The 15787-nt window shown below is 37.1% G+C and overlaps 1 protein-coding gene across 1 annotated transcript in view; it reads right to left on the bottom strand.

Annotated features, from left to right (window-relative positions):
- The window catches only part of LOC128660439 (collagen alpha-6(VI) chain-like), a 534497-nt gene that overhangs the window by 367770 nt on the left and 150940 nt on the right, over positions 1–15787 (bottom strand). The window contains exon 4 of the mRNA XM_053714286.1: positions 13658–14266. Coding sequence (XP_053570261.1) covers positions 13658–14266 — 609 coding nt within the window. The remainder of the gene's footprint in view (positions 1–13657; positions 14267–15787) is intronic.

Raw genomic sequence — 15787 nt, 5'->3', positions numbered from 1 at the left:
CAAACCCCCACAATGCCAACTAAATAAATTACAATATTAACCCCTAAACGGCTAAACCCTACAGCACTAACTAACTAATTATACTATTAACCCCTAAACAGACAAACCCCCACATCGCAATAAACCTAATTAACCTATTACCTCCTAAACCGCCAACCCCCACAAAGCAAATAACTAATTAAATTACTAAGCCCCCGGGGGGGGGGCGGGGCCAACCGCTAAGGAGACCAGACGTGTTCTTATACAGCTCCTGGTTTTAAGCTTGAATTTTAAGGATTTACGGCATATAATTAATTTTAAATCGCTCTGTTCATGGATGAGTACTGAGATATTCTTTTGCTACACAAAATAAGACCACAATTGCACCACTTTGGGAGATATCAAGATAAATTACGCTGTAAAGTGCAGCCATGTGATGAGAACTACTACGCTTCATCTTAAACTTCTTTAACTACGGTAAATCAGCTATACTGGCTAAAGACAATACGTTCTACTGCTTTATTATGGGGGATACCTATTGTGAAATAAGGGCTCTCTTGGCAGATTTGGACCAGCGCATGACACACCCGTTTCATGACCTTAAGTATGAGTTGCAGCGTGGCTTTGAAAGCAGGGAAGAGGTGTCAACAGTTATAGTAGAGTGAGTGGATTCTGCAGCTCATATGCCGATGCCCACTGCTCAATCCTTTAAGCAGCTAAGTGCGGTTACTACTGCTGTACACCGTTTGCATATATCCTATCTCCCTTTGACCTCCTGTACACCGGGAGATCTACTCGACTCTGAGGACACAGTGGAGAATCGATTGCCAGTAAGTACTGTGGCCCGATATGATAACCAGCACCCGGTGAAATCCGGTCAGCGAACACACAGTTCTTTATATTTTTATGAGCACACAGCTGACTCTGTGCCTAACACGTACTGCAGGCATTCGTCTAGTGCTCTGGGGCTCCCGGGTGGAAGTGAGAGAGCACTATATCTATATGGATCAAGATGCCCTGACAGATTCGCCCTGCAACACCAGAAGGCCTATCTTAGTGAGGACAGCGTGGCTATCGGCCAGTATTTCTCAGCAGCTTCAGCCCTCAGAATTGGGATAGGGTAAATGGTTTAGCTGACTCCCCACATGCTTTTTTATCGCTTTATAGTCGACATGTACTGTGGAGAGCAAAATTATTCTACAAAACTTCTTGACTTTCTGCCCTACACCGGAACTTTATTCCACCTACTCTCCTTTGTGAAATATAGTTTATTAGTACACTGAGTACGCATGAAAATGGTTAACAGTCAGAGCCTTAGACCCTTTGTTATAGACATCCACATATTTAATACAGCATCTAGAGCATTTCTGCAATAGGTTGGTGTTAGTTTGGATGGCCAAGCTCTGTGAGGCAGTAATCCATGTCTCACATGGACTTTCCTCTCATCTAAGCGATCCTCATGTATTTCTCTATTCCACTCATCTATACAACCAGGGGATGGAGCAACGGGACTCTTTGCTAGATCTATTAACTGTATACACTACGTGACTGTTTGCCATATACAGCTCTGTACACACAGCTCTTATTATGAATGATGCTGGGGAATAATACCTGGTTTCATGTGTCTGATAATGGCTCTCAGGTTGTGATTACTTTATCTAATTTTAACCTAGTACTAATAGTTACCTGAACATGTTTATCTAAGAGGGACAATTCTTTGGACCTTAAGCTACAAGTCTTAGCTAAAATATAGTTTGTTTTAGATTTGCCCACAAATATAAGTTTTTGCTTCCTTGCTATCCTGCTCACTTAATGTATTTGATATTCTGTGTTCTCATAATTGTTTATAAGTTCATGTGATGCCTCTGAAACTTGTATGATTCTTTTTATGATGCAGGTTTATCTAGGGCTTTAATCTCTGTTAAGTGGGTCTTAAAAGTTGGTTAGTCAGGTGATAGAGCCTTATACTTTATTTAAAATAAACCTGCACAACTAACTGTCTGGCTAGGGAGACTTATACTGTATGGAGGTCACCCCAATGCATACGCTAATATTACTTCACTAATACATACAATAACATGGCTAGAACCACTATAAACCTATATCCTGGCACCTACATCTTAAGTACTGGGTTTGGATTCTCTGGGGTATATTGACTTGCTGCAACTTTTTATGTACTCCTCCTATATACCTTACTTAAGGCGTTGATTTAGTAAAAAGAGAAGATAAGGGGAAAAAAAGTTATTAACTAGCTTTACATTCACCCAAGTCTCAAACATTGCGAGGACAGTTTATTATATCCCCTCAGGATATGGACTTTTATATATAATCGTTACAATTAAGGCCTTGATAATAAAAAGCAGTTTAAAACTACTCAAGACTATCCTCTCTGATATTGTATACCCCAGCAGGTCAGTTCTCATTAAGCCCAATCTACTTACTATCAAGTCTTACGAACCAGCATAACATGACAATCACACTGGACTATAGAGGTTTCTTAATTCTGAAGGAGGTTGTCTGTTTTGTACGTGTCCATCCTTTGCCACCTCTGACGAAGATGGTACCGATGGCTGTAGCTTATGATATTCAGAACACTAGTTCAATATAACCCTTGGACAAAATAATATGACTGTCACCCACACTCATTAACTCAACCGAACGACCGGGCAGCCTGCACAATCTGCAGATATTTTAGTTATTATCTGTTATCTGGCCTCAATGATATACAATAGGTTCCATACGTAAGCAATTACTGCAGAACTAGGCAGATTATTTGGGCATTTCCTGCTAGAGTTTACCCTTAATCTAATATGTCTCATTAATCTGTATCAGAACTCGTATATTATTGATGATCTCTCGTTTCGCTATTTTTGATACCCCACCTATGTGTATTTATGTTTAGTAGTCATGGCATGGGCACATGGTTAGAACCATCATTGCAGCATATTGCATACCAGTTATTCAGTAAACCCATACATCTCGAAATCCCCTTACTATTTGAATATGCGTCCATATCAGTCACTAACCTATATATATAATGCTAACCCCTGCTGATGAACACCCCTATGGACTCCTAGACATATTAAGATATTAATTGGAGTATAGCCTTCATCAGCATTATCTTAATTAACTAATTCTCCAAAGACTTTTGTCCTTTTTTTTTTGTTTTTTTTTAGGTCCTACTATATCCTATATCTTATATGACGTCTGACTGTAGATGCAGATATTTGTGTTCATACTTATGGACCCACCCTCCAACCCTCCCCTTATATTGATAGCGGTGCTTACCCGCTGAAATTCCCCCTCCACACAACGTATACCCATTTCTTCTCTTCTTGCAGCTCGTAAAGAGCTATATATCTGACCTCCAGTTATTTGCTATATATACAAGCCATTTGGCCTAAAACTTAAGATTTCAATAGGTCAGACACCTATGCTAATATATTATAAAATCGAGGTTTCATCTGCCTATCTATTGCGATTCATATAATTGTTGAAATATGTTGTTCAATTGTATTTGTATTATTCTCCAATGCCAAAAGGCGGTTAATGTTTTTTTCTCTTATGTATATTATGTAAAACCTCAATAAAAAAATTATTTAAAAAAAAAAAAAAAAAAAAATTACTAAGCCCCCTAACCTAACACTCTCAAATTAACGCCAATTACTACTAAATTACAATTAAAATAAAAAATTCTAACATTAACACACACAAAAATAATCTAACATTCCAAAAAATAAATAAGTCTGACTTACAGAAAAAAAATAAACAAAATGATCAAAATAAAAAAAATAAACCTAATCCCTATGAAAATAAAAAAGCCCCCCCAAAATAAAAACACCTCCAAATCTAAACTAAGCTACCAATAGCCCTTAAAAGAGCCTTTTGTAGGGCATTGCCCTAAGTTAAACAGCTCTTTTACGTTTAAAAAATACTAAGTCCCCCCCAACAGTAAAAACCCCCCACTCACCAAATCCCCCAAAATAAAAAAAACCTAACACTAAAAAATAAATAAACTACCCATTGCCTTTAAAGGGGCATTTGTATTGGCATTGCCCTTAAAAGGGCATCCAGCTATTTTAAAAGCCCATTAAATCCCTTATCTTAAAAAGAAAAAAAAAAAGAAAAAGAAAAAAAAATCCTAAATCTAATCCCCAAATAGGTACTCACCATTTCTAAAGTCCGGCAAAGAAGGTCTTCTTCCAGACGGCTCCATCATCTTCTATCTTCATTCTATCTTCATCCGGAGCGAAGGCTGTGCAGAGCGGAGGTGCGGAGCTGGGTTCCCCAAAGCAAGGATCCTCAGCGGCGCTTCTCTTCGGCGGTCCTCAGTGGCGATCTTCAGCAGCGGTGGTCCAAATCGGTCTTAAATGCCACTGCCGAGGACCGCTGCCGTTGAGGACCGCCGCTGAGGATCCATGCATCAGGGAAGATAGTTCCGTACCTCCACTCCGCGCCGCCTTTGTTCCGGATGAAGATAGAAAATGATGGAGCCGTCTGGAAGAAGAACTCCCCCGGACTTCAGGAAAGGTGAGTACCTGTTTGGGGCTTAGTCTTAGACTTTTTTTTATTTTTTGGGGTGGCTTTTATTTTAGATTAGGGTTTTTGGGGCTGGAAAAGAGCTGATTTCCCTTTTAAGGGTAGTAAAAGAGTTGAATGCCCTTTTAAGGGAAATGCCCATACAGATGCCCCTTTAGAGGCAATGGATAGTTTAGTTTTTTTTTAGTGTTAGTTTTTTATTTTGGGGGGTTTGGTGGGTGGGGGATTTTACTGTTGGGGGTAATTGGTAATTTGTTTAGGTAAAAGAGCCCTACACAAGCCCTTTTAAGGGCTATTGGTAGTTTAGTATTAGATTAGCTGGAGTTTTTATTTTTGGGGGGATTTTTTATAGGGGTATTAGTTTAGGTTTACATTTTTTATTTTGGATAGCTTTGTTTTTTTTCTGTAATTTTAATTTTTTTATTTTGGCATGCTTATTTTCATAAATACATATTTCTACATATATCTGAATGGTATTTTAGTACAATATATATTTATAACTATATATATATATATATATATATATATATATATATATATATATATATATTTATATATATATATATATATATATATATATAATTGTGTATAGGTATAGAAATATACAGATATATATATAGGAATATCTATTTAGAAATACTTAGAACATATTCTGCTATCTTCAGAACATTGGAAAGTATAATATTTACAGTATATATAGTAAAAACCATTATTAAATATGAATATTGCATAAATATGCTTTTACATGTTTTCATTTACTTAACGGCAAAGGGTTCCAGTGCACTTATATATATAATTCTATATATGTGTACATTTGTATTTAGGTGTTTATATGTGTATACATGTCTATCAATACATATATACACATATAAATACATAAATACATATGTACACATATATAGACATATACAGTATATATATATATATATATATACACATCTATATATATATGTATGTATCTTAATGTTAAATGCCTTTGCATGCCTTTTTTTCTAGCAACTGAGATTGCATATGTTTGAGCCTTTGAATAATTTTTATTGGATGGTGTTATTATGAGTGTAACTATGTCTTGTAATGTATTTTTGATGTGTTTTGTGACACTTTTTTGTTTTGCAAAACAGTTAACCAGAGACCTCAATTCGAGGTAATCACTTTAGCGTAAATTGCAATTGCGTTTACTTTCAGCTCCTAAAACCTAGTAAACCTAATAAGCGCAAACCCTAGCGATATAACCCTTATAGCTCGGGCGCAAACATTTGCGCTCCACTCGTAATCTATACCTAAATTAAAAATAATTAATGAAGTGGGCAGTTTTGCAGAGGCTTAGATACAAGGTAATCACTGAGGTAAAAAGTTTATTAATATAACTGTGTTGGTTATGCAAATCTGGGGAATGGGTAATAAGGGATTATCAATCTTTTTAAACAATAAGGGGTCAATTTATTATTGGCCAAATTGGGCCAATTCACCCTGTTTCCACGCGAGCCTTTAGGCTCGCTGGAAACAGGAGTTAAGAAGCAGTGGTCTATAAATCTCTGCTCCTTAACTCATATGCCACTTCTGAGGCTGCGTACAGCAATCCGCACGATCCTATACGATCGGGCTGATTAACACCCCCTGCTGGCCACAAATCTGCAGGGGCAGTATTGCACAAGCAGTTCACTATAACTGCTTGTGCAATGCTGAATACGGACAGCTGTATCACAGCGTATCACGTTCGTCAGACTTTAATAAACTGACCCCAATAAATTCTGGTGTTGACTGTCCCTTTAATGTAAACTTCAACATATGTCTGTGAGCTAGCTGAACACATTTAGTGAGCCAATGACAAGGGCATATGTTTGTAGCCACCAATCACAAGCTAACTGCTAGTAGTACATGTAGGTATGCTTTTCAAAAAAAGGATACCAAGAGCCGGTATATTTTATTATAAAAGTAAAGTGAAAACTCTCTTAAAATTGAATGCTCTATCTGAATCTATGACTTTAATTTCCCTGTAGCGATATACCAATCAAATTGCACTGCATCTGCTTTATTCATCATATTGTTAGTTGATTTAGTAGACCTGTCCAAGTGTTATGGTACCACAAATCTTCACAATGCCAAGAGTTCTGTACGTAAATCAAAGAAAAAGTGTAAAGAATGTTACCTCCAGTACTGGCTACTAGGCATTCTCTCACTGACTGGGTAACACGCAAGTCTGTACAAGTGTTATACACTCACTACTAGCTTACAAGCATACGCTGACTACATTTAACAATGTATGGGCTCAAATTATTTATGTAGTGACGAAAACTTTTTTGCTGTCTTTTTCTAGAAATACAGGGGGATCTGATGGCACTCATTTGGGACCAGATTACTAGTGGAGCGCTAACAGTTAAATGGAAGTGAAAAGGGGTTTATCGTGGGTGTTTACACGTGTCGGGTTTTTCGCTTGTATTACAAGTTGAAAGTAAATGCGATAGCTTAAGCGCAATTGAGGTTAATGCTCATTGGGATAGCGCGTCCTCAGAGCTCTGGTTAACTGTTTCACGAAACAAATAAGTGTCACAAAAAACATAAAAAATACATTACAAAGTACAGTTACACTCATAATAACACTATCTAATAAAAATTATTACAAAAATATTGCACAACAAAGTTATAAAGGCTCAAAGATATGAGGTCTCAAGTGTTAGAAAAAAAAAGTCAGACAAAAGGGCTTTAACATCTCCAAAGATATATATATACCTGTATATATGTTTATATGTATAATATATCATTAGAAAGATATTATTCTTAGTTAAAGAGATATATAGATAGGTAGCCATATAGTGCTGCAGAGATGTGCACAAACCTGAACTTATCTTTTTGCTTTTCAATAAAGGATAACAAGAAAACAAAGAAAATGTGATATTATAAGTTCAATGGAAAGTTGTATGTTCTACCTATCTAAATCATGAAAGAACATTTTGGGATTTTATGTCCCTTTAATCCCTTAAAGGGACATTAAACACTAAATACACGCTAGATAGAATGATGCATTCAAAGAAAAGATTAGTCCATGACTAACATGTAGATGTATTTTTTAAAGTTTCATTAGTTGTTTAAAAAGTGACAAAATAAGTGTAAAGTTTTAGTGTCTATAAAACACTGGGAGCTGCCATGTTGTAACTTGTGTTACCTTCTCTGCTGTGGCCAATTAGGGACAGTTATAAATAGGTCACTAGAGTGTGCAGCCAATGGCTGTGTGGAATAGAACAGTGTTCTGCACTTCCATTTCTAACAGGAACGGAAAATCTCACAATTTCAGAATGGAATTACAGGCAAAGAGGACAAAATAAATAATGAAAGTATATTGCAGAGTTGTTTTATATATACAATTTATCATTTTATATTACCATCTCAAAGTGTTTAATGTCCCTTTCAGGATGGGGAATTTCAGAGGAAAACTTGCACTAAAGACCGGAGAATTTTTGCTATCACTCTGTTTAAATAGAAATAGAGCCTTGTTTTGTTTTCCCTATCAAAACTACACATTTATTTTAGTATACAACCCAAGGTATTGATCTAGGCCAATTTTGGTATATTTCATGCCACTGTTTCACCGCCAAATGCGATCATATTGAAATTTTTTTTTACTTTTTCACAAACTTTGGGGTTCTCACTGAAATTATTTACATACCACTAGTGCAGTCATAACATAAGTGGTTTGTTCAGATACAGCAGATAACATAACGTAAGTGGTTTGTTCAGATACAGCAGATAACATAACGTAAGTGGTTTGTTAAGATACAGCAGATAACATAACATAAGTGGTTTGTTCAGATACAGCAGATAACATAACGTAAGTGGTTTGTTCAGATACAGCAGGTAACATAATGTAAGTGGTTTGTTCAGATACAGCAGATAACATAACATAAGTGGTCTGTTCAGATACAGCAGATAACATAACATAAGTGGTTTGTTCAGATACAGCAGATAACATAATGTAAGTGGTTTGTTCAGATACAGCAGATAACATAACATAAGTGGTTTGTTCAGATACAGCAGATATGTATGGATTTGTCATTGCTTTTTGGTAATTAAACGGTTGCTAATTGCAGCTGTGCACCACACCTCAAATTATTATCAGTGATGGGGTTATTTAGATAGCTAGTAAGGTTACATTTAGCTGTATAGTTTGAAGATTATCCTCCCAGCTGACACCACCCCCTGATCTCTACATGATCTTTCCCAAACAGCTATTTTCACTCCCTCACCCCCACTGGTCACCACCATCTTAGGTACTGCAGACTGTCTGCCACTATAAAGTTTTAGGGAATTTTTAAAAATATTTTTTTTTCATTTTCATTTTCTGCAGTGTAAGATCCCCCTTACAATCCCACCTTCCTGATCCTTCCCAAACAACTCTCAAACCTTCCCCCCTCTACTAGTGTCCTCCATCTTGGGACCTGGCAGCTGTCTCCCCTCTAATGTCTAATTTTTTTTAGTACAGTGGATCCCTCCCCCTTTCTGTAGCATATCGATCACGCCCCCTCCGATGATGAGCCGCCCACCCGCCTCCCTCCTGACCCTGTCATTGTTTCCTTGCTATATGAAGACCTCTGGCTGTGGTGTCAGAGCTGACAGCTGGGACCAAAGCATGAAGGAGCAGGTTGGACGTAGTTACTACGTCAACAGGCTATGCTCGGCAAAGTACCCTGTAAAGTAGTAGGCACGTCAAGATGGCTTAAAGGGATATTAAATCTACATTATTTTCTGCCATGATTCAGATAGAGCATGCAATTTTAACCCCTTGAGTGCTAATGACGTCTCGGAGCCGTCACAGAGTTTCCCACTCTGGTACTAATGACGGCTCGGAGCCGTCACAGAGTTTCCCACTCTGGTACTAATGACGGCTCAGAGCCGTCACTAGCACTCTCCCAACTTGAGGGAGATCTGGGGGCTCCCACCCGCTCCTACCCCGGCGATCGGTGCTGCATAATGAAAGGCATCGCCGGGGCTCCCGTTTTGCATGGTGACTTCACGCGCAATAAACGTGATGACGTCACCGCGCAACTTTATTTAACATTAACATGTTAAATATAGTAGCAGGGGGCATGCTGCTTAGAAGCCTGTATCTCAGGCATCTAAGCAGCTACAGACCCCCAAGACCCACCATTGGAAAGGTAATCGCCTAACCTTTCCAATGGTGTAAGTCTTGGGGATCTGAAATAAATAAAAAAAAAGTTAAAAAACCTTAGAACCCAGGTGGGAAAGTGCTTAGCACTCAAAGGGTTAAGCAGCTTTCTACATTTAGCCACCAATCAGCAAGTGCTAGCCAGGTGCATAGGAGTGAATTAAAAAAGTTGCTTAAAGCTGCATGCTCTATCTAAATCGCGAAAAAAAAATTGGGTTTCAAACCCTTTAAGGGGTTAAATGCCTTAAAAATATGTTCCTTTAGATTTATTTTTGCTATTGATACAGCTGTATATATTGGCCTTTGTGTGTGTGTGTCTACGTGTGTGTCTGTGTGTGTACGTTTGTGTGTGTGTGGGTGAGTACGTGTGTGTGGTCAACCCATTAAAAAAGGCATGTTCTTGAGAACAATGGGCTGTGGTTTCAATTAGCAAAAACAGCTAATTTCTCATATATGTAATTCTTTACAACTGGTATAGCAAGTCATTGGAAACACATTTATGGGAAACAAATGTTACAGTACAGTGACTATTTAAAGTAAAATTGTTGCTTTTAGAATGATGGAGTGACTTTCAGCAGCATATAAAGGAGACAGAGTTAATAGACAGAAAAACAAAATTAATAAAAACTAAGGGCCTGGCACTCTAAAGCTCTCTTCTTCGATGAAATTATCTAAAATGATTCTCACAAGATTCTAGAATAGTAAATTTTGTTATGTCTCTCCAAAAGGCGTTTCCTGTAGTTTTAGATGTGAAGGTTAAACAAGCATAGTACAATATAGTACTGTATACACAGGAGTTTTGGTGCACTTATTGTGCTTTGGATTTTATATTTAGACTTCATATTTTGTTGCATTTAAGCGTTGCACTTTCTATTTTATGTTTATTGCATTTAATTTTTGTAACAGCCTGACAGTTTCAGAAAGTAGGAAGGACAGAGGGGTTCCCTGCTTGTGTATGAAGCTCTCACAACTCTCATTAAATTCTCTAAGATGTTACACCTGCATGTCACAATGATTTATCTTGCCTTCTGTATGCAGGTGAAATGTGCTCAAAGTTCACAATACACATATTTAACTACAGTAACTTAAACCTACTATATACTCAACTAGTTTCATGTGTATTTACTAGAAACTGAAAATTAATATCAGTGTCAGGTGTTCCTCTGTTAGCCTCACTCCTCTGTGAGATTCTCTATTCCAGAGGAAGTCAGGAATCCAGGATTAGGTAAGTGTCGCTCCTGTGACGTCTACAATACAATTTCTCTCCAGGCTGGAGAATTTTTTTAAATCAGGCCATAAGAACTAAACACAAAACTGTCCTGGATTCCAATCCGTTAAAACTGGGTGATCTGTTTTCACAGTTTTCTAAACCTTTGTTTAGTGGAAGACACACAATTTGAAGCAGAAAAAAATGTCTATATAAAAGAAAATGTATGGTTTTTTTTTTGCTCTGCCTCTCTAACTAAGAAGCCTTTCTGGATGTGGAGAGACTTAGGGGCTGGTTTAACAATGTGCGAGTGAGCCTGAAAGCTCTTGATAAAGGCCCAGGCGGCTGAAACGCGTAGAACTTTGCTCACTCACTGCTATACCACAAAAACAGTTGGATCAGATGTGTAGTAGGTCAGGTACTTCAAACTATTCTTAAAATATTGAGTAGTTTCCAAAAGTATAATTCCTGACCCATGATCTACTTGCCTCCCAACTCTGCTCTACACTTTCTTATGCTGTGAACTAAATCAAAGACAGCTAATAATACCGTACAACTGGACACGTTGTACTGACACTTGTACCGGAACTCATCCAAAGCAGTAAAACTAAGCCGCGGTTCATCGGAACTGAAAGCTCAGGAAAAGATTTTCTATATGCTGTGTTAAATTTGATATGACAATCTACTAAGGAACTTTGCTCACTCATCGCTATACTAAAAATAGTTGGATCAGATGTGTAGTAGGTCAGGTACTTCGAACTATTCTTACAATATTTGAGTAGTTTCCAAAAGTATAATTCCTGAGCCATGATCTACTTGGCTCCCAACTCTGCTTTACACTTACTTATGCTGTGAACTAATATACCTAAATCAAGGACAGTTAATAACATTGTACAACTGGACTTGTTGTACTGACCCTTATACCGGAACTCATCTGAAGCGGTGAAACTAAGCCACAGTTCATTGGAACTGAACGCTCAGGAAAAGATTTTCTATCAGTTCTGTCAAATTTGATACAACAATTCACTAAATATCCTGATCCGAGACTGTTACAATTAGTCTCAGCAAAACATCTATAACTGCAATCAGAGACAGTAATAATTTGTTACAAGAAAATATCCTTGACCTCTTTTCCACAACGAACTCAATTTTAAATCTTTGCAAAATAAAATCCTACAGTGTATATTAGAATATTTACAAGGAACTTCTTTCAATCACTCAATATCACATCTGAGAGTCCCGATCCATTCTGAAACTGCACCAATCAGAAATTTATATTTCAAAAGGTACCTATATTTAACGATACAAATTTGCTGCTTTTATGTTATAGATTGAACATTGTTAATCTTGGACTCACAGATAGCAAATAATCTTTTATATATATTTTATCAAGCTACTACATATTTTTATTAAGTTGGATGTATTGTATTTTTAAACAACAGATGCCGGCATCATATTATTATTAATTGTATTGTCAACTACTACTATTGAATTATTTTCAAACACAATGTATTAAAATTCATTTAATCTATTCCAAATGTATCTTTTTTATTGTTAGAGTTTATACACTAGATATATTTAGCGTTTTATAATCGTTATAATGCGATTATAATATAATAGATATTTATCAAATCTCTTTTAAGCTTTAATTAGCGCTATCCCATCCCCCACACACACAGAAAAGTAATGTATGCTAAACTAGAAGGAAATGCAAGTTAAAACATTTCAGTTTCATTTTGCTGCAAAGTGAGAATTTATATCACAGCTGATAACATCGCACTACCCTGTGAGATTGGACTTCTTTTTTCTCCATGTCTGCATTTGCTATAATGTTTTTTGAATAAAAGCTGTCAATGCGGCAGTTGCATGACCCCGTCAACCATTTACTGTGTTCAGTTCTGGAGATTTAATGCTAGTAGTACTTTGCCTATGTGTTTTACCCTATTGGCTTAAAAGTCCCTTAAACTGGTGTGCATGTGCCCTGTGTTTAATGCAGTACTGAGCATGCAATAAAGATCCTATAACATTTTATAGATAAACAATATGCATTATCTATTAACACAGAAAATGAAGTAAAATGATTTCTAAAACATGTCAGAACAGACATCTAAAACAATTAGTAATACTCAATATGATATTGCAATTTGTTTCTAATTAAATACATTTACTTTAACTTTAAAGGGAAATGAAACTATATGTTCTTTTGTGCTTCAGACAGAGCATGCACTATTTTAAAAGTTTCCAATTTAGTTGTATTAGCAAATGTTCTTCATTCCCATACCTAGATACCTAGGTGGGTATCTGCACTACATGGCAGGAAACAGTGCTGCTATCTAGTGTTCTTGCAAATGGATATAATTCTTGCAAAACTACTGCCATACAGTGTTCCAGATGTTTGTGTGCCTGATCTTATGTCCTTGTTTTTCAACAAAAGACACCAAGAGAACAAAGAAAATGTGATTATAGAAGTAAATTAGAAAGTCATTTAAAATTGCATGCTTTATCTGAACCACGAAACAAAAAGTTTGGGTTTCATGTTCCTTTAACCTTAAAACAAAAGTTCATTCATAGTGCAGTTAAGTACTAGATGGAAAAAAACCTGGCATGTTACTTATGCTGGATGTAAATGTAATGTAATATCCTTTCATATGTTTCTAATCATCAAAGTTCATACACCAGTAAATGAAAGAGGAATTTAAACTGCATTCTACAAATTCATGCTGCTGGCTACAGATTAGACCAGAAAATGAGAGGATTATATAAATATGTACCTGGAGCAATTTGTCCTGTCTGCTTGATGGCTTCTTCTACTGTGGTGCAGAGCACTTGCAGCATACGTTGAGAAATACCCTGCAGACCCGCAAATTCAGCCACATTATAAACATGCTTGTCGTCTGGGTCACTTGCTATTTCATTAAGCTCATTTAAGTCGGCATCTTTAATACCAATAGCATACAGGGTGATCCCAGCATTCTTCACGTCTTTCGAAGGCTGTTTGATGTTGTCTTGAGCCTGCCCATCTGTTATCACCACTGCAATCTGAGGTACCCCTTCATTTGCTCTGCTCCCTGCACTTTCTGTAAAATGGTTTTCCAACATATATTTGAGGCTAAGCCCAGTTTTGGTTCCCCCGCCTTTATATTTCAGGTTTTGTATGTACTGCAATACATCTTCTTTCCTACTGTAAGAGTTCAGGTAAAATTCTGTACGTGGCGTGTCACTGTACTGTATTAAGCCAATACGAATATTATCTTGACCAACGTCAAAACCATCAATCATTGTGTACAAGAAGTCCTGCACCACTTTGAAGTTTATTGTTCCTATGCTCCATGATCCATCCACAAGAAACACAATATCTGCAGTATCAGCCGCTGTGCACACTGCAAAAAAAAAAAAAAAGAAAGAAACACATTTTAAAAATAACAGTTTGATTAGTATGGTCACCATTGTTCGTTTTTTGAAGATGAGCTTATGCTCACTTTCAGTTTGTAACTTCCTTCTCTTTATTCCTGTTTTGTTTTTTGTTTTTTGTCTCTCTTCATATATCACAACAGCATTTTGTTTTGATGACCATATTAGCATTTGATCCTATATATTCACCAATTTGGGTACTACCTAGGCCTACAAACTTTGCTTTGTATCATTTATTTAAATGTCGCTACTTAGGGGCCGAATTATCAAGCTCCAAATGGAGCTTGATGCCCCTGTTTCCCTCGCTAAAGACCGCTGCTCCATAACTTGTCCGCCTGCTTTGAGGCTGCAGACATCAATCCGCCGATCCTAAATCATAGGACTGATTGACACCCCCTGCTGGCCATGAATCTGCAGGGGGCAGCGATGCACAAGAATTTAACCAGAACTGCTTGTGCAATGATAAATATTGATGTGCAACGGACATGATACGCTACATTGTATCATGTCCGCTCGCACTTTCATAAATCGGCCCATATGGAGCTTGATGCCCCTTGTTTCTGGCGAGCCTTCTAAAGACCGCTGCTCCAAAACTTGTCCGCCTGCTCTGAGGCCGCGGACAGAAATCAACCCGATCGAATATTGATTGAATGTTGATTGACACCGCCTGCTATCAGTCGATTTTCCGTGAATCTGCAGGGGGCGGCATTGCACCAGCAGTTCACAAGAACTACTGGTGCAATGATAAATGCTGACAGTGTATGCTGTCGGCATTTATCGATGTATCGATGTGCGGCGGACATAATACGCTACATCGTATCATGTCCGCAGCACATTAATAAATATACCCCTTAGTCTGTATTTTCTTTGATGGATGAAAGAGGAGAATTTGAATTTTAAAGGGAAATTAAACTGCTGTTCTTTGACAGCACCGGCCTCTGCTGGTTAGTGGTCAAAAAAAGCACAAATTATGGTGCAATAATGTTAAGCACAAAGCCTGCTTCAAAAGGGATGTACGCACTAGGAAGCCAACTTGAATTCAGGAAATGTATTGAAGATGTATTGAAGATTGGTAACAGGCTAATCTTCACTTGCTTTAATGTTAAAATCAGTAAAAACAGCTCTACGTGTTTCTGTGGATCAACCATCTTTTTCAAGAGCAATTCATTCTCAATAATTTAATAATAATAATAATAATAATAAGTTGGCTTCCTAGTGTGTACATTCCATTTGAAGCAGGTTTTGTGCTAAACATTATTGCACCATCAGTTTTACTTTTTCTTAAGGTACATTGAGGAGTGAAAAGTTGACCAATTACCTGTAGAGGCCTGCGCCATCAAAAAATACCTATATGATATATTGGTGATTGGAGCAAGTTCAGCAAAAATTTTTAATTTTATTCTATATTTTGCTGTATCTTTATTGTAACATTAAATTGTTGGAACAACTACATAACAAGGTTATATATATATATATATATATATATATAT

The sequence above is a fragment of the Bombina bombina genome, chromosome 5, assembly GCF_027579735.1.
Source record: "Bombina bombina isolate aBomBom1 chromosome 5, aBomBom1.pri, whole genome shotgun sequence".
Classification (NCBI taxonomy): domain Eukaryota; kingdom Metazoa; phylum Chordata; class Amphibia; order Anura; family Bombinatoridae; genus Bombina; species Bombina bombina.
Note: the sequence above shows the minus strand (reverse complement) of the source record. Positions and strands in the feature narration are given on the sequence as shown.